The sequence below is a fragment of the Lissotriton vulgaris genome, chromosome 8, assembly GCF_964263255.1.
Source record: "Lissotriton vulgaris chromosome 8, aLisVul1.2, whole genome shotgun sequence".
NCBI lineage: Eukaryota > Metazoa > Chordata > Amphibia > Caudata > Salamandridae > Lissotriton > Lissotriton vulgaris.
The window spans coordinates 130,230,995-130,255,704 of record NC_141696.1 but is presented as its reverse complement, the minus strand read 5'-3'; the positions used below and the strand labels follow the sequence as shown (position 1 = coordinate 130,255,704).

Below are 24,710 nucleotides of genomic sequence, written 5' to 3'. Positions count from 1 at the left end.
GCTGCCACCTTTGACCCAGCATTCCACTTTCAACCTGAACCTCATTCCAGCGACATCGATAGAAATGTCTCCAGACTTAATGCTGCACTGTTCCAGGCCATCGAATCCATCGCCCCCCTCAAATCCATCTCCTCCGCCAGATCTCGCCCTTCTGCCCCTTGGTTCTCTACCACCCTCCGTGAGTAAAAAAGCAGATGCAAAACACTCGAACGCAGATGGCGACAGAATTACGACCCTGAAGCCAAAGTTATTTACAAAACCGCGTTAAAAAATTTCCTTAAACAAAAAAAAACAACAATGAGAGACTACTTCTCATTACAAATTGCCAACGCCAAAAACTCCTCAAGAACTCTTTTCAATATTGTCAAAGACTTCATTAACCCCCCCGCTAGGGCCACGCAGAACTCCTCCAGTCAGGCACTATGCGATGGACTCTCGGACTTTTTCTTTGAAAAATAAATAAATTACGTGCCTCATTCCCTATTGGGGTATCCCCACCGTTCCCCGATATAAGGACTCCGGAAGCCGCATCCCTGCTGTCCTATAACAAACTGACTCTTGAGACTGCACTCAGGCTATTCACCCAATGTAGATCTGGTGCCCCCTCCGACCCTATCCCTGCCAAAATCATGGGTGATCTGGCCCCCTCATTGGCCAGCTCCTTTCTCTCCATCTGGAATGCCTCCCTCCAACATGGCATCTTTCCAACTGTGTGGAAGGAAGCACTGGTGGTCCCCATCTTGAAAAAGCCCAATGCCGACCCTACTAAATTCACTAACTACCGTCCCATTTCTCTCCTCCCCAAACCCGCTAAAATCCTGGAAAAAGTAGTGCAACTGCAACTTACAGAGTATTTGGAGGACAACTCCCTATTGCACGACTCTCAGTCCGGATTTAGAGCGGGTTTCAGCACTGAGACGGCTCTTTTGGAAGTGGCTGAGACTATTCGTGAGTGTGTAGATAGGGGCGAGGAGGCCATGTTGGTCGTCCTCGACCTATCTGCCGCTTTTGATACGGTCTCCCACAAAATACTCCTAAACCGTTTCAAGCAGGTCGGAATCGGCGGCATCGCTCTTACCTGGATTGAATCCTTCCTCACTGGCAGAAGTCAGAGGGTGATACTTAGACCATTTAAATCAGAGGGTAGACCCCTGCTGTGTGGTGTTCCGCAGGGCTCTGCCCTCAGCCCTTTGTTTTTTAATGTCTATCTTGCTCCCTTGGCCGCCGTGGTGGAGTCTTGTGGAGTCAGAGTGGTCTCGTACGCTGATGACACTCAGTTGATATTCTCCTTCACAGACCACTCTGACTCCATGTTTGCCAACTTCCGCCAATGTCTAGACAACATCAATGTATGGATGACTAATAATCACCTAAGACTTAACTCTGATAAAACAGAGGTTTTGTTCTTCAACCAGAAAAACCCTATTCCCCCTTCCCTATGGTGGCCCACAGTACTTGACCCCACACCCATCCCAGTCCACTCTGTACGCAACCTAGGTTGCCAGTTCGACGACTCACTTTCATGCAAAGCACAAGTCAATAAGGTCGCCTCTGCCTGCTTTATGAAGCTGCGCATGATTAAGAAGATCCTTCCCTACCTCCCCCTGGACGCCCGCCAAACGGTCACTCAGGCCCTCATCACCTCTCACTTGGACTACGCTAACAGCCTGTACGCCGGCGCTCCTCAATATCTGATCGATCGGCTCCAGATCGTTCAGAACGCGGCGGCTAGACTGATCGGAAACATCCCCTACCGTCAGTCAGTTGCCGCCTATCGCAAGGAGCTCCACTGGCTCCCCATTGCAAGCCGCATCCAGTTTAAGATCCTCACCCTCGCCTTCCGAGCCATCAACGGCCTTGGTCCTATCTACCTTCAAAAGCGAGTGTCAATATCTCACTCCGTTAGATCACTGAGATCCAACAACTTACGCCTCATGACCTCCCCTCGCTTTCGACGCGCCAGAATGGGCGGCAGAGGGTTCAGCGTAATCACTGCTAAACTGTGGAACTGCCTTCCAACCGACCTCAGGTTCTGCCCGTCCGAATCCATCCCTCGTGCTAGACTAAAAACCTGGCTATTCTCCGGACTGTGATCCCTTCTTGCTGACTTCCTTTTCCCCCCCTTCCCCCTTGAGGTTCTGGTTCTAGCGCCGGGACACCCCTTCGGGGGTAGCTGTGCGCTGTATAAACTACATAAATAATAAATAATAAATTTATAATGTGTTCATGGTGTTCACACTGATAAGGGACCTCTCAGCTCCTCTTTCCCCTTTAGATGTAATATTCAGAGAACCCTCTTCCCCATCATCTGGAACTGAACCCCACCCTCAATGTTTCTTCGCTAGGTCTGCGATGTACAAGTTCTGATATATGGAAGCACACATTCAAAATGCTGTGTCATATGTAGGTAGTGGAAGGAGAGTACAAAACGGAATGTCGTAGGATTAAGCCTGCATAGATCTAAGTGGGTTGTTTTACGTAACAATGCAGGGAAATACTTTGCATGCCTTTACAGTGCATTGTTTACCCCACATTATTTTAGGACACCTATGCTTTTACAACTCATGTCATTACGATGCATTATTTACATATATTAAACAAATATTTGTGGGGGAAGACCCCCAACTTACCTTAAAAGTGTGGTGAAGGCATGCGTTGCAAAGGCATATATGTGGTAAAAACATTCATAGTAAAACATTGTGTGGTTAAGGCACAGCATGGGGAAAATCTCGTAAAGGCTGTATCGCCTCTAAGCGGTGTCTGATGCTTTTAAGCAGGCAGTGACTGCTTGATCTCTCTGTCCTTCCTCTCTGCACAGGTCACTTCTGTAAGTTTTCTGCACTCCGAGAACTGGAGCTTTCTATGAATCGGATCCAGAATCTCAAAGTTGGTGCTGGAGACTTTCCCCACCTTGAAGTGAGTGCCAGATATCCTTCCCTGCAGCAAGTTTTGTTTTTCTTGTTATTGAATTTTCTTTTCTGTTGATAAATGCAGTGTTGTACATGGCTTCCAAAGGAAACCTTTATCGTGAACAACCGGATCGAAATGTGGTTACTCACTGCAGTGACAGTACAAAGGTGGGTATCCAGGGAGATTAACCACTGTTCTGATGACACAAGGGTAAGCACTCACTTCCCCATTTGTTCTGCTGCCTTGCTTGGCTTCCATTCTCACCATCTTGTTATTCTACTGTGAACATCCAAATGTAAGAGGTGTGCACATATAGCATCAGCCCGTGCTCACTCCCACCATCTATACTCAATAGAATACTATTCTGTGAAATGCAGTGATGTCCTTTTACTAGTTCTGGACACATCAAAATACAATCTACTCTCTTGAATGCGGTTTGTGTGACCAGGCAAAATGTGGTAATAGCTGTGAGTCGTATCAGGAATATTGGCTGTCCTTCAACTTAAGCCCCTCAGAATGAGTGATTTTGGTATTCCGATTCTGTGGAAACTTGAGTTTCTGCAAGAATCAGAATTACACCTTTTTTTATGGGAATACGTGTGAGAAGTTCTCCTGATATGTGATGTCCACTATGCTAGTGGGCACCCTGTATCAGTCCAAACAACCCTTATGGTGATGGTTGTAAAGTCAACCTTATAGACCAGCTATCCTAGTGGTAGCATGGACAAAGCAGCCTTAGGCTAATACTTCAGAGAGCATGTGAAGCCAATTGTTTTACCAATAATAACCCCTTGAATTCCAAATGATAGGACAACACACAAGGTATATATCAAATATATATGTATTTATTACTAACACAACCCCTCTGCGCTCTTTATGAGGTCAGAGTTCGAGATACAGCACAAGTGACTCAATAAGCATACTATAAGTTGCACAAATACCATTCTGCCCTAGGGGCCTCACGAACCATATACTAAGTAAGTGGTATAAGAACCACTTCAGGATAAGTGAATAGGCCTGGGGCCTAGGGAATTGCTGGGACTACACTGAGTAACCAAAGGTTAGGAAGCAGGAGTCCTACAGGATGCGTGTGCTGTGTCTAAACACACACGCGGGTTCTCATAGACTTTCAGCAGGAACTTAAAGTTAACAAAGTAGTTGATTTCGGACACTTCCGGGTGGACTACAGGAAAACCCAGTTAAAGTAGAACACTTGGGGGCGTGGCCAAGATGGCGGCGGAGTGAGACGTCTTTCTCGGTCCCTCCGTCGGCAATTTCTCTACAGCCTTCTCGGGGAGGCAGCGAGGCGACGCTGGTGGACTGTACCCCCGAGAGTTGCTTGTGAGGCCATACCAGACATTGTGCGCCGTACCCTGACGGGGCCCCGAGGTGTGGGAGCTGCAGGGGCCCGCGCGACATAGCCCACGAGTGCAGCCGGTTGGGCGATAGCGACGGCAGGTGTGCCTTGACCCTAGTGTGCGAGAGGGGCTGCGGCATCATGGCGTCCAACAGGACGAAGAAGGAGAAGGCCCCAAAGGACGGAGTTCCGAGCAGCTCGCCGCTGCGAGCAACGCCGGTGGCTGATAAGCCCTCGGCTCCGGACGACAACGAAACCCCGGCCACCAAAGCTTTCATGAGGGAGCTCTTCGCGGCCATAAAGAAGGACATTCAGGAGCTGCGGACACAGCTAGCCTCGGATCTAAGGGAGGTGAGGAGGGACGCCGACGCCATTGGTGACAGAGTCGCGACCCTAGAGGACCACGATCTGGAGACAGCCGGGGACATACACCGGCTTCAACAAGATGTCCTGCGCCTCACGGAGCAGAATCTCAACCTGCAGGCGCACACGGAGGACTTAGAGAACAGATCTCGGCGCAATAACATCCGTCTCCGAGCAGTCCTGTGGAAAGGTGAGGGGACAGACCTGCGGGAATATGTCGATGGCCTCTTCCGTCACATCTTGCAAGACGACGACCTCCGTGAGATTCAGCTGGACAGAGCGCATAGGGCCGGCCTTCCACGTGGAGCTAATGCACCTCCCCCGGATATCCTAGTGTGCGTCCACGATTTCCAGCTCAAAGAAAAGATCCTGAAGAAGGCGCGTGAGCACACCCCCCTCGTGTTTCGTGACCATCGCCCGGTGCTCTACCAGGATTTGGCGGCCTCCACCCTGGCCAAGCGAAGAGGCTTTCGACCGGTCACTGCCTTCCTGCGGGAGCAGGGGGTCCCCCATTCCTTGGGGCACCCCTTCAGGCTGGTCTTTCGATGGAAGGGCAAGTTGGTCCAGGTACGATCCTTGGAGGTGGCCTGTGAGCTGCTGGGACTGGATGGTGCTGATCCCCAGGCGGAGCCCTCGTCCTTCCCGTCGAGGCGACGCCGTCGCTCCACAGAATGGCAAACTGTGGGTAAGCCAACGAAGCCCTCAGGTCCAGATTTGTCTATCAGTTTGCAGGAGAGGGATGCGGCTGTCGCATCTGTAGCAAAGGCGCCGGAGACGCCTGAAGGGTCCTGATATCTGTACCTGAATAATTCACCTCTGCAAGATGACTGCTGGTACTGGAGGGACCTGGCCGATGGACTCTGATGGGTAATGTACTGCCACGTTCCCCGAGTATACTGTTCTGTATCAGGATCTGGGTGGCTGGTGGGGTTAAGTCCATGCCCTCAGCCCTTTGGACTTTTGTGACGAACTTTCGTTCCCTCCTGTTGTCTTCTACATGGGAGGGCACTGTCAGACTGTTGGGGGTTCTGTTTCTGGGGGGTTCCGGTAGGGTAGGGGAGTGGGAAGTTGGGTTGGGAGGGGTTTGGGAGGGGGGGTTACTCCGCATCAGCCGTTGTATACCTCCATGTTGATGCTGCGCAAACGTTGCAGGGGGGCGATGTGTCTGGCCTCAGAAGCGCTGTCCTTGTCTCACCCTTGCAATGGGGAGGGAGCTGAAAATTGTTAGTTTAATTGTCCGAGGCCTTAACAGCCCCGTTAAGCGTGCAGCGATTCTGTCGCTGTTGGAAGCGGCGGAAAGCGACGTCTGCCTATTGCAGGAGACGCATCTCCTTGCCAAGGACACTAAAAGGATGAGGGACAGGCGCTTTCCTACTCAGTTGTGGTCCTCTTGCAATGCGAAGAAACAGGGAGTAGCGATACTGATCAGCGCGAAAGCGCGCTGTAAGGTGCTGTCTCAGGTAGTGGAAGTCAAGGGCAGATTTCAACCTGAGGGGCTGATCCCGTTTTCCACCCTCCGCCGAGAATACTTTGAGTTGCGCGAGTCGGATGCCTTCCCTTACTCACAAGTCGCGCACTGGGTTACGCTTTCCACTAACATTGCAGACATGTCGCGTCCCATGACAACCTTAGAGCGCTGGGTAGTCTTTAAGAAGGATGACCGCAGACTTATCTCTGAACTCTATGCCTTAATCATGAAGCGTCCACACACACAGCGCACCGAGGCGCAGGTTCGGTGGGAGACGGAGTTGGCCCGCCCTCTGACACGCAAGGAATGGGACAGGGTGCACTATTGCGCACATCACACTGCCGCTAATGTTGCTGGGGCTGAAGCTGCTTACAAAATAGTGTCATACTGGTATCACACGCCGGCTAGGATCCACGGGTGGGACCCTAAATGTTCGAGTCTTTGTTGGAGGGGCTGTGGTGCGACAGGTACCTTGACACATCTGCTTTGGCACTGCCCCAAGCTAGTGCGCTACTGGCAGGAGGTTCTGGGTGACATAGACAATGCTTTTGGTATTACCTTTCCCAGAGCCCCGGAGCATGTGCTACTAGGTCTACCTCATCCTAAGGCGTTCCCCCTGCGCTCCCCGCGGGGTAGGCAGATAGCCCTGGCTCTTTTGGCAGCGCGCTTAGTCATCCTTGCGCAGTGGCGTTCACCCGCCGCCCCGACCCGAGGGACTGGATCAGGCGACTTTGGTTGCTGTTGGGCATGGAGAGACTCTCCCTTTGTGTGGATGTTATAGGGGAAACATATGCGGAGCTCTGGGCACCATTTATACACGTGCTGTCACGGGACCTGCGGGAGGTAACATGCCCTAAATTTCTACAGGTTTTACAGCTTATTCCGTTGGAACCGACAAGGGCGAGCTTGTGAGGGCCTGGGAGTTGCTCTTTGAGAGTGGCAAGGTTCCGGGGAGTGAGGGTGGCAGTTGGAGGTGCGGGTAAGGCTGATGCGGAGTGGGAGGGTGGGTGGGAGAGAGGGGGGCCCAGGGGAGGGTGGAGTTGGTGGGGGTGGGTAGGTCTTTGTTTCTTTATTGGTGTTTATTTTTCTTTCTTTATAAAAAGCAGCATCGGCGTCCGAACTGGTTGCACCACTTGGCTGACAGTCCATCCTCGCCGGGTCGCCCTCTGGGTTGTAGACCTTATGGCTGTGTTTCAACGTTGTCTTCCCACGCTCTGCCGGCCTATGGATGTAGGTAGTCTAGCTGTGTTTACTGATGTGTGTCTGCTGAATAAAAACTGTTTGATTCTAAAGTAGAACACTTGGATAGTTCTTACCCACGGGAGCACCGGAGTACTCGAGTTACCTCACCCAGGGAAGCCGGGTGCATAGGTGTTCTTTCGTGTCTGGTTTCGTCGTCGAATCCTATGGAGAACTGCACAAAGATGCTGCAGGCGACCAGGAGGAAGATGTCCAGTTGTATCCAAGGGTGGATCGAAGCAGTGAAGAACCTGAAAGCAGAGGGGACAGAGTCTGGGTCACTAGCCAGTGACCAGGAAGGAACCAGGCGATGTTGAGCTGCAAACAGGTGAAGAAGTGAAGCTTGTCTCTGCAGCCACGTGGACCAGGAGGCGTCGATGATGACCAGGAGCTGGATATGGACTGTCCGTTGAAGGATCTCACTGTTGACGGTGTCGGCTTCCGGATTGGGGTCAACAAGCCTTGGCAAAGGCAACCCACGCAGGAAGGGTAGATCGGCTTCTGTTCAGACCAGCAAGGTCTGGGGAGCTTCCCCTTTACAGGAAAGCAGGAGCAACCCCGGAGCAACCCTGGAGCAACTAGGCAAGCGGTGTTGTTTCATAAAGATGTCTTCAGGAGGGCCACTAGCCAGCGGGCTAGCAACCGCGAAGACTCGTCGAGGAGAAATGCAAGAGCAGGCCCCACGCGGCACACGTGGAGTGTGGAGGGCTGAGCTTCGGTGCACAGGGTTAGGGCTTCTCAAGTCCCAATGCACAACTTCAAGGACGCCTCAGAAGCTGCACAGTTAGCAAAAAGCAGGTACTGCAGGTAGTCCGATCCCACGTCTCTCGTGTCCGCCACGGGTCTCAGATTTGCTGTGGATGTGGGTCGGAGTCAGAGAAGTCTGGAAGTCCAGAGGCTGCGTCGCTAAGTCTTCGGGCTCCGGCGGGAGCGTCGACAAAGCAAACCGGCAAGTCACTGATGGTGCCTGTTTGCACAGTGTGGTCACTCCTTGACCACAAGTGAGATTCTTCAGTCTTCTAGTTACAGTAGAATGTTGAAGGTCCAGAGTTTCGTTTCAGAGTTTCAGTTCAGGATAATCTAAAGTCTCTAGACTCAGCTCCTAGCTTTATACTAATCTAAGCGGCTGGATTACCTGCTAGGTCCCTCCTGTGGGTGGTGGGTGGAACCTGGGAAGGGGGTGGTTACAGCCCTTTCCCTTTGTCCAGTTTCGCGCAGAACTGGGGCTGGAGTGCCCCAGCAACTGGTTTGAACCGGGCTATGCATGGAGCACCTTGTGTGCCCCAGGCAGATCTCATTTCATTCAACCCACCCTGCCCCAATACCCTATAGACTGTCTGGGGAGGTGCTATCACCTCCCAAGGCAGGAACTCTATTGTCCAGGCCTCCCTCGCTGGAAGGGCTCCCAGCTGCAGGATGTCAGACTTGTGTCTGTGGCAGCAGCATCCATTTTGTGATGCTGAGGCTCTGTTTAACCTTAACTGGGTAAAGCTACAACTACATGTTTTCTCCCTCTAGAAGGGTGGAATGCTACCCCTGTCACCAGAACTGGCTAGGGGGTAGTATTTCAAGGCCTATGACACCTTACACGACATGTTTTGATAAAGCCAAACCAAAGTTAGCATTAACCACGAGGATTATAATGCACTTAAGAGTATATGGTATGGCTATATCATAGAACAGCTATAAGGACATGGTTCCGAAAGCTACAGACAGGCTCAGCTCATGCTAGAGCACCAAGCACTCTGCCTTCAGGATTCTCAAGGCCTGTTATAGGAGTGACTTATAGGTATATATGTGTCTATATGTAATAGTAGGTATAGGGATACTATACCTAAGCAAGGGTTGATTACACGACCTTGCCCCAGCTGAGTGATCAGCCAGTTGTGTCAATGTGGATGGCCAGACAGGGGTGGCATAATACATGCTGCAGCCCCTGGTAGGCCTTGGATGCACCTATGCCCTGGGTACCTATGGTACACTATACAAGGGCTCACAAAGGTGACCCAATACCCAATTAGGTATGTACCAAAAGTACATGGTATGAATTTAGAGACAGAACAGCTGGGCTGTGGGTCTGATTAGCAGGCCCACAGCCACACTAAAGTCGAGAAACCAGTATATCAGAGCAAAAAGTGGGGGTGACCATAGGAAGCAGACTTTACTCTCCTACAACGTGGTTTTGGGCTTTTGCTGCACAGATATTCCACTAGGAAATTGAGACAAAATGTGTGTGGGAAGATAAATATGAGGGAATAAATGTGCAAATCCCAAAGTTATTGTCTGTTCCTAAAATCAAATCTTGCTTTACTGTAGTAACACTGTAACCCTGGAATTACTGTGCCATTGGTATCTGTAATTCCAGGTGAGAAATGGGGGGGATTGATGTTGCAAAAGTGCATTCATTCCACATCCGTTGTAGAATATACCTAATGTGATGGATTCTTTGTTTTTATGTATTTTAGATTCTGGACCTTTCCTACAATAACCTCTTAGCTGATGATGTGCTAGCGCTTGGAACTCTCCCTCGTCTGAGAGTCCTGCACTTGACAGGAAATGGTCTCACTCACCTTCCTCCGGACATGGCCGTCTCAGAGCTGTAAGTAGACCATATATCCATGTGTGCGCAGTCCTTAAGATTCTCCAAACCAGCCCTGAAAAATTCTGCTGGCAAAAAAAGATCTTTTACAATTTCTTATTTTTGTAAGGTGCACACCGTGAGCTGATTTCAGGTGTGTCGTAATGCCTGCCTGGATCCTTTCTGGGTGCACTACACCCCGGCGCTTTGATAAACAGACATGTCTTCAGTAAACTATTGCATTCATGGTGATCACCAATTCACTGGAGGGCTTTGAGCAACTAATTTCAGAAAGGAACCCCTGACTTGGAATAGCCTACTCTCTATGATCCTTTGTCCATTCCTCTCAATAATCCTAACAAAACACATTCAAGTCAGTTCTTTGTGAAGTCTCTTCAAAGATCTGGAGGTTTAATCTCTTTTATGTTGCTCAAAAATAGTTGTGACTATGTTCTGCGTGCATGTTTGTGTGTGTCTACCTAAGGATATGTTCGTTAGTGACATAAAGCTGGAGATGGCCCATTGTGACAAAATTGTTGATCTGTGTGGCCATCTAACAAAAGTACCGCTTTTGATAAGTTTAGTGTTTTCACAATAGGTTGTGATCAAAATAAACACAGAAGATTGTGAACACTGGGGTATTTATTAGAGAGTGCTCAACATAACACTTCACTTAAAGGGGATTGAGGAAGCATTGAGCATCACTAGCTGAAGAACCTTCCTTTCTACCCCAATGATGCTAGCCAAGGATAACGCATGAGCAATGGGTCCTAACCACCACACACCGATTCTCAAGCCGCATCGCTAGCTGGGTATCATTGGGGTACCTCTGATGCTCCCGATTGTACACCTAGAGGGGAAGCATGAGCCATTGAAAAAGAGCGATTTCTGTGCCTTGTGGATAACAACAGTATAGGACCCTGGACCAAGAGATCAAATCCTACATAGAACAAACGTGAAAGTGTACCAGAGAGAAGGCTAAACTGGACTTTGTGTTGCTCCCAAGTCTCGGGCCTGATCCATTCTTTCTAATAGGGGCTGGTGCTCCATCATGTTGAAGGCCACCTGTACATCTGGTAAAATTAGCACTGCCAGGAAGCACCGCCCCTTAAAACACCTCTCATCAGTTTTAGAAACAATTGGCAAATTGTATATTGGCTCGCAGTTTGTTTGCTTATCTAGTGAAGAGCTCTGCTTTTTGACCAGAAGAGTCACAATTACATGGTTCAAACTCAAGTCATCCCTACAAAGAAGTATTTATAGTTTTGCCAATCACTGGAGCTTATGCTGGAGCAATACACTACATGATAGCAGCTGGATACATATGTACATTAGATCTGAACGTGCTTCTTTTGAGAATCAAACCTGAATATAGGAGACAGTAACATGGATAGTGTAGATATATTATAGAAGAGCAGGGAATCTGCATGTTCATGATTTGTTATGGCGCAGCTACTTTTAACGGGAATTTCACTAGGTTTTAAGCGTTGGTTTGTGACTATGATGTCTTATCTATTTATGTTTTGTTAGGGATTATTTGTTTTCTTATGATACACTAGGGATCTTTAGAAGCTGTTTCAGTGTCTCAGTTGTTTTGAGTGCATGTCAATGGGTGTTCTCAGTGGGATAGGATTGTTCTCTGCATGGTATATAAGCATGTTTGCCTACCCTGTTTGCCTACCCTGAGTGCCTAATTACATGTGAATGTGGTATCCTGACTTCTATTATAGCCCTAGTTTCACATTAGCCTGTGAGCAGAGCCAATGTGAGGTCCAGAACCTGTCATATGACTTGAAGGGGCACTCTAGGTATGCTCTCATAGTGTGCAGAGGACGACTATCCCTGACATAGGTGTGGCACATAAAGCAATGGTGGCAGTGTGCCGTGTTGTGTGATTTATAGTGTGACCAGACCTTTTTTATCTTTGTCAGTGAGAATCTGGCGTACTGACCCCTCTTAAGTAAACTTCTGCTACGAAGTGTACTCTTGAACCACGTGCTGACCTCATGTGTATGTCAAGTCCATGTGCAGTGAGTCTGTGATACATGTCTAGCAGTAGGACTCTATGGGCCCGATTCACAAAGGTAATCTTAGAATAAACGTCTGAGTTTAGACCTGTAGTCTAAGTTTAGACCAAAAATCTAACTTAACCCCTTCCGTGCTCCCGTCGGGCGTTGGCCAACGGAGCCCCGCCCACTCTTTAGAACGCCCGCACCGCTGCGGAAAAAACACTGCGATTAAGGTGTTAACTAGAAGTAAAGTTAGACTTTTGGTCTAATCTTAGACTTCAGGTCTAAACTTAGACTTTTGTTCTAAGTTTACCTTTCTGAATCAGGCCTTGTATTTGTGCGTCTGTGTGAGCCTGAGTGTTGAAACCATTGGAATCCCTTTCAGATGCCCCAGCGTAGCGTGGCACCAGGTGGAGGATAAGGACAGCTTTCCCAGACAGTGCATTCCTGTGTCCGGAGGGTGGAGCTCCAGATACTGTAGTGAGGAGACTGGATGGATTGTAGCGGTGAAGGATGGGACTGCGGTTTGAGTTGTCAAAGGTTGAAGTGTTTCTAGGTCAGGCAGCTTTGTCAGACACTGGAAGTGTATTGTCTGCATTCCTGTGGCTGGAGGGTGAAGATCCAGACACTGAAGTAAGGAGAATGGAGGCAGGGATACATTTAGATATTCCATGAAGACTTTGAGACTTTGTTAGCAAAGGCTGCTGATTAATAGTCCCTGAGTACTGCTGTTTGGTGGATGGTAGCCATGAACAGTCGGAGTGCAGTTTTGGTTGTTCAATGTTAGGATATTTCTAGGTCTGCCTTCTTGTCTGCTGCAGTTTACTGATTTAGAAAGGCTGATAACAGCCAGGTAAAGAGATCGCACACTTTTTTTTAAACACAATTTTATTGGTTTTTGTAACATTACAGTTCTTATAATCCACAGTATTCGACTTATACATCATAAGATACATCTAATGACAAAATCAAGAACTATAAGATTGACTAACTTCCCCCCGCATCCCACCCTGGTCTCAATCTGACATTGTGTACTTACTTAGTGGTCTACAGTACAACATAATAATAGGCAGTTATTTACAATAGCAGGCGACACAACACATGAGCAGTCCATAGAGCTTATACCCTCCCATATCATATCACCCTCATCATTGGGACCTCAGCCAAACCATCCACTGTTATATTCTCTTCCTATATCTGCAAATCTATGCTTGTAAATTCTTCCAACATTGCATGCCATTCTAGCGAGATGGGTATCTTGCGCAGTCCCCTTTGTTCTTCCCGTTGAAGCTCAGCTCCCTCCACCCTGCCCCATCAGACCATTTCGTTGTACAAATCTAAGGTCGAGGGCGGTCTCACCACCTTCCATCTCATAGTGATATTTCTTTTAGCTAATATCAATTCTAGGTTTGCAAATTTGGTAGCAGAGTTACCCTTCTTGCCTTTCGGCCCCAGACCTAATAAACTACAGTCCAATGTCTCGATATTCAGTGTCGGGGCTACATCGTTCACTATTTTGTGCTCTACTGTCCAGTAATGAGTCAATCTTGGGCAGTCCCATATCATGTGCAGTAATCCGGCGTTTGAGGAGTGATATCGTGGGCAACTATCCGGCACGTCCGGAAACATTAAGCTTAGTTTGTGTGGAGTCAAATACGCTCTGTGAACTATCATAAGCTGAATAAACTTAAATTTGGGAATTCTGGAGACTTTTCATGGGTGTTCCAGTATTGTCTCCCACTCCCTATCTGTGAGTGCCCAGCCAAGATCCATGTCCCATTTATTCCGGGTTACCTGGAGTGGCACTGAGGTGTGTGCTCGAAATCCCCAGTATAACCATTTCGTCAAATGGCCACCGTTGCCCATTAAATATTGCATGTGTGTTAAAGTGTGTGTTGTCTGCTCCTCTCTTCCCGGAGCCCATATCTGCCGTATGTAGCGAGATATATGTGCATGGAGTAAGAATAGTCTAGCTGGCGCTCCTGTTTCCCTCACAAGTGCCTTGTGATCCATTAAGATTCGGTTGTTGAAAAACGTGCCTATCGTAGACACCCCGGCCTCCTCCCATGTTACAATATGTCTACTGGTCACTGTTCCTGATGGTAGAGGAATTCCCAGGAGAGGTACATTGGGAGCGTATGGGGCCACTGCCTTAGTATATAGTGTTTCCCTCCTTCAATATAGCAAGGCCCCTCGCAGGAACATTGACGCCTGCGTAGGAATTTTGCCGCCTGGAAACAACAGTGTGTGCACTGCCCCACTTTCCCACTCCAAAAGGGTCATATTAATTTCTCCAAGGTTGCGGCCTACGAGCCAATGCTCCATCCATTGCAGCTGGCCTGCATAACAATAGGCTTTCATATCCGGGGCTTCCAGTCCCCCTTCTTTAGAGGACAGCTGTAGTTTAGGTAGACCTATGCGTCTATGTCCCAGTCCCCATATCAATTCAATGAGAAGAGTGTCAAGTAATTTAAACGTCTGGAGCGGGATTACAACAGACAGGGTTACAAAGTATAATAACAGTCTTGGTAACATTACCATTTTAGCGATTCACACCCGTCCCGGCACCGATATGGGCAATGATGTCCAAAAGCGGACCTGTTTTCTAAGCGTTGTTAAAGCCCTAGTCAAATTGCCATCCAGCATATCTTCCACATCTCTATATATATGAACACCCAGATATATGAAGGTGACAGTTGCAGTCTGAAGCGTCCAATTACCAAAGTGAATTGGATCAGTCCTGGTAGCGTCATTAAAAAAATATACATACAACTTATTTTCATTATTAGAGAGCCCTGAAAGCTACTGGTATGTGGTAAAAAGAGTCGGGATTGGTTCGTAGTTGTCGTCTAGGAATCAATGGGAAATACAGAATCGGTATTTACCGATTCGGTAAATACCGACTCTTACAGAATCGGTAATTTTTTACCTACATCTGCCTCCTTCCAATTTACCGACTCTTAAATACCGAATTGGTATGAGTCGGTATTTAAGAGTCGGTAAATCGGATTTACCTACATCTGGCCCAAAGTCTCCTAATATTGAGGGCTGTACTTCTTCCCGGAACAGAGCCACACTGATCCGCATGTATCAGTCTAGGGATATATTGCAGTAGCCTGTTTGCCAAAAACTTGCTCAGTATCTTATAAATAGAATTGAAAAGCGAAAGGGGTCTGTAACCTGACATGTCTTTACTGTCCCTGCCTGGCTTTGGGAGCGAAATCACTGTGGCCTGTAGCGTGGTGAGCGGGAGGAGCCCATCTTCAAATGCTGCTCTATACAGTTCCTGCAGAGGAGGAACCAACAATTCAGAGTAGGTGGCATCAAATTCTATGGGCAGTCCATCATTACCCGGCGATTTATTGCGGAGTAGTTCTTTAATAGCTGCTTTAATTTCCATAGGAGTCACTGGCTTCTTTAGAGCAGACGCTTGGTCTCTAATTAGCTGAGGAAGTTGCAGCCCCTGAAAGAATGTCTCAAAGTCGTCATCCGCAGCCTCCTCTGAGGGCACATACAGCTGCTCATAATATGCGCATCTTTCAGTAGCCTGCCCTATCCGCAGTCGAGTGCTGTTTTTGGGTGTATAGGCGACAATCAAGGATACGAATCTCTTCTAGTAGTTCAGAATAGTTTATATGTATCGTTTGTAGCTCATTCCTGCTGAGATCTCGCACTTTATTGTGCCCAAGTAATGGGTGCTTCAGCTTGGAGAGTCAACTCTGTACCCCCGGAGCATAATTGGATTGTGCAGTGCTTAGTTCTGTTGTGTAATTAAATTACATTTGCGAAAAGACCAGCAGAGGGCGGGACATTGAAGTTCTTGTGTCTGTAGGTTAATGGCTCCCACACTACTGGGCCCAGTTTGCAGGCCATAGAAAGATGGGCAGCAGGGCACCAGTGGCAAATGACCTCAACCACCAGGGTTGGGGCCTAGTAGCTTCTGCCTGCCCTTTCGCCCCTTGAACGGGGTCTGACTGCTTTAATTATATACTCGGGCTTCGGCATGCAGTATTCTAGGCTTGGCAAGCAGCCCCGACATTGTTTTATTTCCTGCGAGCACAAGATATCAGCATGCCACCCTCACAAACAGTGACCTTTTGTGTAAGGTTGTCAGCTGGCTTATTGTCAAAGTTAGCTGGGTCGTCGAGACATTACAAACGTTGAGTTCCTATGAGCTGGGGTTGCACCTGTAGGTTACTGGATTCGAATTTATGATCATTTTGGCTCCAGCCGTGCTCTTGACATTGGGCGTTAGTCACAATACTCATGGCCCGAATAAAATGCAGAGCTCTGATATGTCGCATTTAGGTAAGCTCAAATAAAAGCATCCCTTGAACTCAAGGGTTGACCCTCTGGGCGCTGCGAAGATCGTAATAATGCGATTAGTTATTGTTCTGAATAATTGTTCCCAAAATTAATTCAGGTTGTCCAAAAAGGTGAAAGAATCATATATTTATTCAATCCATGAATGTATTCAATGTCTCTTTAAATGTTCAACTTTTCACATTTGTTATCCTGTTTTTACAAAAGCTTTCTTTACAATGAGATTATTCCCAATGCATTTCGTGCATCTCGTGCGCTTCATCAGGGGATATCTGGAAATAAATGTAAAATGAAATGAGGGGCCACCCTTCAAAATCGAAGTATTACTGTGATGCTAATTCAGTGTTGCTGGGATTCTGTCGCTTTAACCGTGTGAATTTTTAGTAATGTTAAACGTGATGGTTAAAAGAATCTAGACTGCCGTATTCTATTTATATCATGCATAATCGTGGTTTTATGTGGATTAAAAGAAGAAGGAAAAAGAGAAGAAGTGCTCGATGTTATTTAGTTAAGCGACAACCCATTTTTCCTGAATATTCTGCTCACATCCTTTTAATATACAATATATTGGACACGTGTTTCCTACAGCGAATTTTAAGTTAGCTGTCCTAGGGTTTGATACACCACTTTGTCTGCCTTGCTTATTGACCTCTGACACCTGCAGTACAGACTTGCATGGAGTGGAATTTGAAATCACCCTCCTTGTGTCCCCAGCTTTGGTTTCTCTTGAAGCCACTCACTGACCACTTAAACATATCCATCGGATTACATTCAGTAGTATACAGTATTTTTTCTACATGTACGCTGTTTACTTAGGATGCCTTTTCAAATATCAAATCTTGTCTTTGCAGTAAAAATCCTGAGATCAAAAGGTTTCCATCTCTTGAAATACTGATGCTTGATGACAACAAACTGTCTCACCCAAGTGTTTTTGCGAGTCTTGCCAATCTGAAAAGGTAACCCAAATAATTTGTTCTTTGTTTATTTTATAATAGTGCATTGTGCTTAGCATATAATCAGTAACCCCTTTGGTCTCTGCATCAATACACCTTGTATAATTTGAGCTTGTAGGGTTCACATAGGTTACATTATAACTACTAATGGCACTAACTATCTGACATTTTCAGAGAATGAAACTGAAGTTCAGATAGCTGAAGGTTTTGATCCCTTGTAAGGTTGTCGGTAAGGGAGTGGAGCTGTGGGGTGACCAATGGTGGCCCTCTGAGCTGGGACCCACTCCGACCCCGGTATCTGAGCTGAAAAACCTGGGGGTCTGGCTGGATGCGGGCCTCTCCTTTGTAGGGCATACTAAAAAAACTGCGGCCTGTTGTTTCGGTCTCCTAAGGGGCTTGAGACCTGTTCTCAAGTTCTTTGACGCCCCGACCAGGCAGCTGGTGATCCAGGCAACTATCATCTCCCGCCTGGATTATGCCAGCTCTCTTCTGGCTGGGGCTAACCAGGCCGAGCTAACCCGTCTGCAGCGGGTTCAGAATGCTGCGGCGAGGGCGATTGTCGGCCTGCCCAGATTCAGCTCGGTGGCAACTGTCCTTCGTACCCTACATTGGCTCCCTGTCAGGAAGCGCATCCTTTTTAAGGTCTTGTGTCTCGCTTTTAAGATTCTGAGAGGTATTGGCCCGGAAATCCTATCCAGCTGTCTTTCCTTTTATGTTCCCACCCGCACCCTCCGTTCCCAGGGTTTGGCCCTTGCGGTGGTCCCCAGATTTAGGCTTAGTCGCATGGGTGGCCGCTCGTTTAGTATAAAGGCCGCGTCAGCATGGAACTCCCTTCCTGTTGAAATTCGTCTGATGGAGGACCTCTTGACTTTCCGGAGGGCTTTAAAAACTTTCCTGTTTTAGCTGCTTTCATGTTTTTAGTTTCCTGTTGTGTTATGTTCTACCTTGTCTCTGCGCCGGGACGCCCCTTGGCTGGGGTATCTGTGCGCATAATAAATCAATATAACATAACATAACATAACATGACTGTGCATTTGTCACAAAGACTGAAATGTATTTCTGAAGTTTTACATGTTTGGGTTTGTATAGTGAGTTTAGTGCCATGTGAGATCCTGGTTTGGAGCTATTATAAGCATAGTTTGTACACAAAGTCATTAAGTTCTCCTCAGCATCATTGGAAGCAGGGTTTAGGTGTAGTTTATGCTTTGAAGGCATGGTGAAATGCAGGTACACAGATTCAACACTCTTCTTAGAAACAGGATTAGTGGCTGCAGAGAAAGTTATCTTTAGGCAAGATTCAAATAAGAGCCGTCACAATGTAGTTATAGTTAGGTCAGAGTTTTCAGAAGAAAATCCTTTTTTTGCCTTGCTGATGACTTTGGTGCTATTTAACAAATGATCACCAAACCTAAAAAGAAAAAGTTCATCCACCTCTGCTCCTTTTTGAAAATTTTTGGAGGTGATCCATCAAGTGGGGGCGAGGAAAGGGGGGGTTCCAAAATGCATGTTTCCAGTGTAATTTCCCATAGGAATTTTGAGAAATGCAGCTTAACAGAATGAAAAAATATTATTTGACAGAAAGCTAGATCTTAACTCAGAAAGTGTGCTTTTCGTGATTTGGTGTAAATCCATTCAGCCATTTTAGAAGATGAAACTTCAAAATATAGTGATATTTGGATGGTTGGTGTTGGACTTGGCCCTTTTTGCAGGGTCGCCCCTAAACTTTTTGCCTTTCTCCTAGCTTTTTTTCTGACATGGTGCTGATGGTTTTAGGACTCTGGGAACTTTAGCACTGCTGTCCAGTGTAAAGTACGTGTGCTCTCTATGATAAACATGATAAGATTGGTCTACACCTGTTTGGCCTATTTAATTTACCTGTCAGTCCCTTGTAAAGTGGTATCTCATATGCCCAGGGCTGGTAAATTAAATGCTAATGGTGGGCTTGCAGCGCTGATTGCGCCACTCACCAAAATAGCCTTTTAAACCTATCCCAGGCCTCTGCCATTGCAGGGCCTGTATGCGCAGTGTTACTGCCGCTGTGACGTGACACCTAAAGTGTGTGCCGTGTCAGTGACCCCCCCCTTTTACTGCATGTCAGTCACCCCTAAGGTAGGCCCTAGCTAGCCCTATGTGTAGGGTGCATTGTAGGTAAACGGTAGGACATGTCCCTTAAGTGTGTGACATGACCTGGTAGTGACTAACATCCATTTTGGTTTCTCACTACTGTGAGGCTGCCTTCTCATAGGAATGCATTGGGGATTCCCTGATAAGTGTTTCAGTGGTAATTCCTGATATGAGAGGAGCAGCGTGGTCAAGTTTGGTATATTTGGAATAGTGATAATAAATGCTAGGCAATGGTGTGCGCAGATTTATTATAACTATTTCAGAAATGCCACTTTTAAAAGTTGGCATTTCTGTTTGCTATGTGTCTGCCTACCTAATGTGGATTGCATGTCTGGCTTTTGAGTGACAGGGGCTGGTGAGGTGTGTGTGGCTCAAGCAGGGGCAGGGTGAGTCCGCGCTAGGCTGAATAGGGCATCTTCATTTGAAGTAGTGAGAGGAGTAGTCCCCTGACCCTGAGTAGGATTATGCCTGCCCTAGTGAATGCTGGTTCCGCCCCCCTGTGGTGTGTCTGATGACGAGCAGCCACTTGAAGAAGGGGAAAAGGAGCCTTGTAAACAAAGTGCTCCAATTCCACCCCGAACCAGTTTTGGCTTGTTCCCCCAAGCCCTGTGCCAGGACAGACAATGCAAATTTGTAGTATAAATATAGGGGCTGTGACCCCATGAAATGTTGTGCTTCCTGGTGCTGAGGGGACCTTCTCCTGCTGGGCTCCAGGAGTTACCGCCAAAAGGGTCTGCCTCCCTGCTGGAGGGCTCTGTGAGCTGGCCTTGCTGGGCGTAGCCTTGTGCCCCTAGAACTTTGCTGGCTGGAGCTGTGGCTTCTAGCGCCTCGTGAGCGCTATACTGTAATTGCCCAAGAGAAGAGCGTGGGCTTCGCAGCACGGAGCTGCCACCTATTTGGGGGGGAGGGTCCCGACGTGGGGATTGCCCCGCATTCTTGCCAAGCAGAGCATGAGCCCACCCTGCTTTATGCATATTTTGACAGCGGGTGCCAACCCCGCGTTTGGTGTTTGCTGGCGGGTGCCCACCCGCTTATGTGCTTGTTTGGGGAAGGCGGGTGCCCACCCCGCACTTAAACGTTATTTTAAAGCGGGTGCCCAACCCGCATTGCAACACCGAGTGAAGGTGCTGCCGGGCTGCTGCCAGCGCGACCCAGAAGCCAGGAGGCCTTGCCTGGTTCTGGGCGGGGCCAAGGAGGTCTGACGCGCCCAACCACGATGAGGGAGAGACAGAGCTCGTGACGGCTCTTCCTGCCTCCCGCCGTAGGAAGGAAGGGAAGCCTTTTTGCCAGGCGGGACCTCCTCATGAGGGAAAGGGGAAGCCCCACGCGCCTGCAGCTGTGAGGAGTCCAAAGACAGACGGAGTTCTGAAGAGTGCCCCCATAGAACCCTGTGAGTGGGGCCAAGTTGTGAGCCTGGTGGGGATGTGTGTCGATGCACATTGTCAGTGCCATCCCCTGTACTCGCTCCAGAGGTACAGAAGTGCCAGTGCCACTTTATTTTGCTCACAGCTGTACCACCGTGGTGGACAGTTGCAACATGGGAGTGATTTTTGTGTTGGGGTCCCTGTGGGGCCCACAGGGCACAGTGAACGCCCGTGCCTCCATTTATTTGCACCGCGGGAGAGACCAGGCAGCTGCAACTTTGGGCACATTGGTTTTGTAGAGTCCCAGTGGGGGACTCCAGGAGGCACCGTTAGTGCCAGTGCTATTATTTCTTTGGGGGCATTTTGGTTTGCAAGATAAGAAAGGAGTGAGATACACTCCTGCCCTGCCCCAGCACATTGTGTGCACTTTGATTTTGCTGCTTTGGCAGCCAAGCCCTGAAATTCTGGACACAAGGGCATTGGGCCCCAGAGAGAGGCCAGTTGGCCTGGGGTCACGGTGGGTACCAGTGTTGGTAGGGCACAAGGCCCTGATGTTAGGCCTACTGGGATTGTTAGAGTGTTTATGCTAGGCTATTATTGCATAATGTGTCTGTGCTTATGAGGTTGGCGCATAATGTGCTTTACTCCTAATGTGATGCTGATTGCATAATGTGAATTATGTTGCAGGATATAATGCTGAGTACAGTATTTTGCCAGTAATTACTGGTTGTGTTCAACATTTACTACTTGTGCTTTGTGATGGTTCTGACAGTCGCCCAATTGGCCCTGTCGTGTATATAATCCCCTGTAAATATTGCCTAGTGCCAGTTGGCATAGTGAATTTGATGTGATTACTATTCTAATGTGTTTTGGATAATACAAAGGCTATTATTATATATAACCTTGTGTGGAGTTTCTTTTGTGGTGTGCCTAGTGTGTTGCTGCTGTGTGTATGTTGCACAAACTCTTTACACATTGCCTCTCGGATAAGCCTGACTGCTCGTGCCAAGCTACCATGGGGGTGAGCAGGGTTTATCTTCAGCGTGTAACTCCCTTGCCCTGACTAGAGTGGTGGGTTCGAGGCATGTGGGCTGCTGAATTCATATCTGTGCATAGACCGCCACCTAGTGTTGGGTCCGGATGATTGCACATTGTTGTCCTGGAAGAGTCTTCGAAGTATCACGAGATAGGTGGCTCCTCCCCTGGACTACAGTGCGCATGGGCATCGCCTCCATCCCCAGATTGTTTTTTTCCGCCATTGGGTTCGGATGTGTTTCGGTTCCCTCTGTCGGAACCGATAGTTGTTCAACTTCTACTCGAGACCAAAAGGTCTTTAGGCTGGGCGTCGGTATAGTTGCGTACGGGTTTCTTTCTGACTCTCAGCTCCTATCTCTTGCTGCCCTTCCACGTGCCTTCGGCGCGGACGGGCCTACACTACAACTTTTGCTATGGAGCGAACTCCATTCAAAAAGTGTCCGCTGTGTCACTCCAAATATTCACACCTCGACGTGCACCCTGTGTGCAATACCTGCTTATCGCCGGATCACCGCGAAGACACCTGCATGGCGTGTTCGAAGTTCCGAAGCAAGAAGACTTTAAAGATTCGCCGGGCCAATCGGCTCCAGGCTCAATTGTCGGCTTCGGCACCCCCACCAGATGACATTTTCCAGGAATCTGTCGAGGGAGAAGACGACGTGCAGGAGTCGGACTCTGGCCCCGCGTCCGAAGAGGAAAACTACGACGCGGGTGACGCGGACCTTGACGAAGTCTCCGACGAGGTAGGGGACGACGATCAGGCTTGTGCCACGATGGGAGATAGCTCAGAGGACGAGCATCCCCAGTCGGACTCAGGGGCTATTCCCCTTCATACGGCCCAGGTCGAGGGATCGCCTTCGGGCCTTACCCAAGATCTGCCTATCAGTCCTACGTCCCCGCCTCCGGGCCCGGTCACGGACATTTCTAAGCCATCTCTTCTGTTGAAGAAAACAAAAGTGAAACCATCTGGTCACGCACCCTCGGATGCGAAACCGAAACTGAAAGTTGCGTTGGTGAAGAAGGTTCTGGAGGCGTCAACTTCCAAGACATCCAAAATGGCCGACTCCAAGAGCCGCGCCAAAATGGCCGACCCGAAGCCCTCGGGGTCGACGCCGAAGGCGAAGGTCTCCGACGCGACCGCGTCGGCACCGAAAGGGGTCGGGGACCCGAAGAAGGTTTCGAAGAAGCGTCAGGGCGACGACGCGCCTAGGCATGGGGCGTCGGCCCCGAAGAAGAAGCCTACCGGCGATCAGGCTCTCGAAGATGAGGGGTCGCTCGAGCAGGTGCAACCCTCGACGAACCTTACAAAGAAAGTGGAGGAATCCTTACAGCGGATCCGAAAGACCACGGTGGTTCCCACTCAGGACACTGTAGTGCCTACGCTCACGCCTAAGCCTACTAAAGAGAAAACGCCTATTCGTTTCGTCCTTCCGCCCAAGTCGGCGCCAAAGGCCTTCGCGCCGAAACAGGGCGGACATTCAGGGGAGGTGTTAACGCCGAAGGCTGCCTTGGTGGTATCGAAGCTTCGGCTCCAGCCGCTTGCGGTGGAAGAGCGTCGTGAGGTCCTTATCGACGCCAACACCGGGAAACTGTCGCTCCTCAAACGAAAAATCACGTCGGAGCCGGCGTTGGAACCTTTCAAAATCCCGCTCAAGAATAAAAGGTACTCTGCGGACTCTCCGGCTCTGGTGGAACCTGTGTCCCCACAGGCCTTGGAACACTCGCCGACGCATTCCCCCGCGGCCGATGCGGACGAGGAAGATGCCGAGTACACTTATCCTGCGTACTCGGATCCGGAGGAGGAGCATGTGCCCTGGGCCGGGGGAGGCGACGCAGATGACCCGCAGTCGGGTCAGGACACTCAACTTTTCACCGCCAAGACGTCCCCGACAGAGGACTCGACGGCCTTCAATGCTTTGATTGAGAGAGCCGCGGCGAACCACGACGTTGAGCTGCACTCAGACCCCGTGGATGCGGACTTCTTGTTCGACACCTTCTCGGTAGCCGAAAAGCAAGTCAAAACGCTACCGATGCTTAAGGGGGTGCTTAAGCATGCACCGGAGGTTTTCAGAGAGCCCACCCGGGCGCGGGTGGTCAACCCTCGCATCGACAGGAAATATAAGGCGGCACCCACGGATCCCACCTATATCAAGGGACACTTTCCATTGGACTCCCTGGTTGTTTCCAACGCTCGGAAAAGGGCGAATTCTCAAACTACTGGTGACGCTCCTCCCCCAGACAAAGAGTCCAAGATCTTTGAGGCCTCGGGCAAACGTATTGCTGCCCAGGCAGCTAACATCTGGAGAATTTCTAACACCCAAGCCCTGCTTGCACGTTATGATAGGGCCCATTATGACACATTAGAGGCCATTCTGCAACACTTGCCTGACCAATACAAGGAGGCAGGAGAGATGCTCATTCAGGAGGGTAAACTCATTACAAATGCATCCATCAAATGTGCTCTGGACGTGGCAGATACAGCCTCTAGAGCCATCAATACAAGTGTGTTACTTAGACGTCATGCCTGGCTTCGTATTTCGGGGTTCAAGCCCGACATCCAAACCACTATTTTAGGGCAAACAGTTAACCCTGACCATCTGTTTGGCCCTGAGGTGGATGCCTCACTAGAAAAAATGAAAAAGGATACCGAAACTGCAAAGTCGATGGGGGCTTTACAAAGTCAGCAGTTTCGGGGTGGTTCCTTTCGCCGTTCAAATTCAAAAGGCACCTCCCGGGGACAGGCATCCCAGTCCGCACAATACTACAAGGGTAACACCCAGCCCTCGTATAACAACAAGGGTAGAGGTGGTTACAGAGGCAATAATACCAAAGGCAGGGGACGTGGAAACAATGGCTCCAGGTCCACCACCACCAACAAGCAGTGACGTCTTGTCACTGCCCCCCAACCATGCAACACCGGTTGGGGGGAGACTTCAGCGGTTCCTGCCGGCGTGGAAGAACATCACCACGGACAGGTGGGTGAGGTC

At 48.9% G+C, this 24,710-nt stretch overlaps 1 protein-coding gene across 1 annotated transcript in view; it reads left to right on the top strand.

Moving 5' to 3' along the window:
* LOC147693602 (X-ray radiation resistance-associated protein 1-like) overlaps positions 1-24,710 on the top strand; it is a 312,782-nt gene that overhangs the window by 75,282 nt on the left and 212,790 nt on the right. The window contains exons 6-8 of the mRNA XM_086933820.1: positions 2,819-2,916; positions 9,803-9,936; positions 17,099-17,203. Coding sequence (XP_086789946.1) covers positions 2,819-2,916; positions 9,803-9,936; positions 17,099-17,203 — 337 coding nt within the window. The remainder of the gene's footprint in view (positions 1-2,818; positions 2,917-9,802; positions 9,937-17,098; positions 17,204-24,710) is intronic.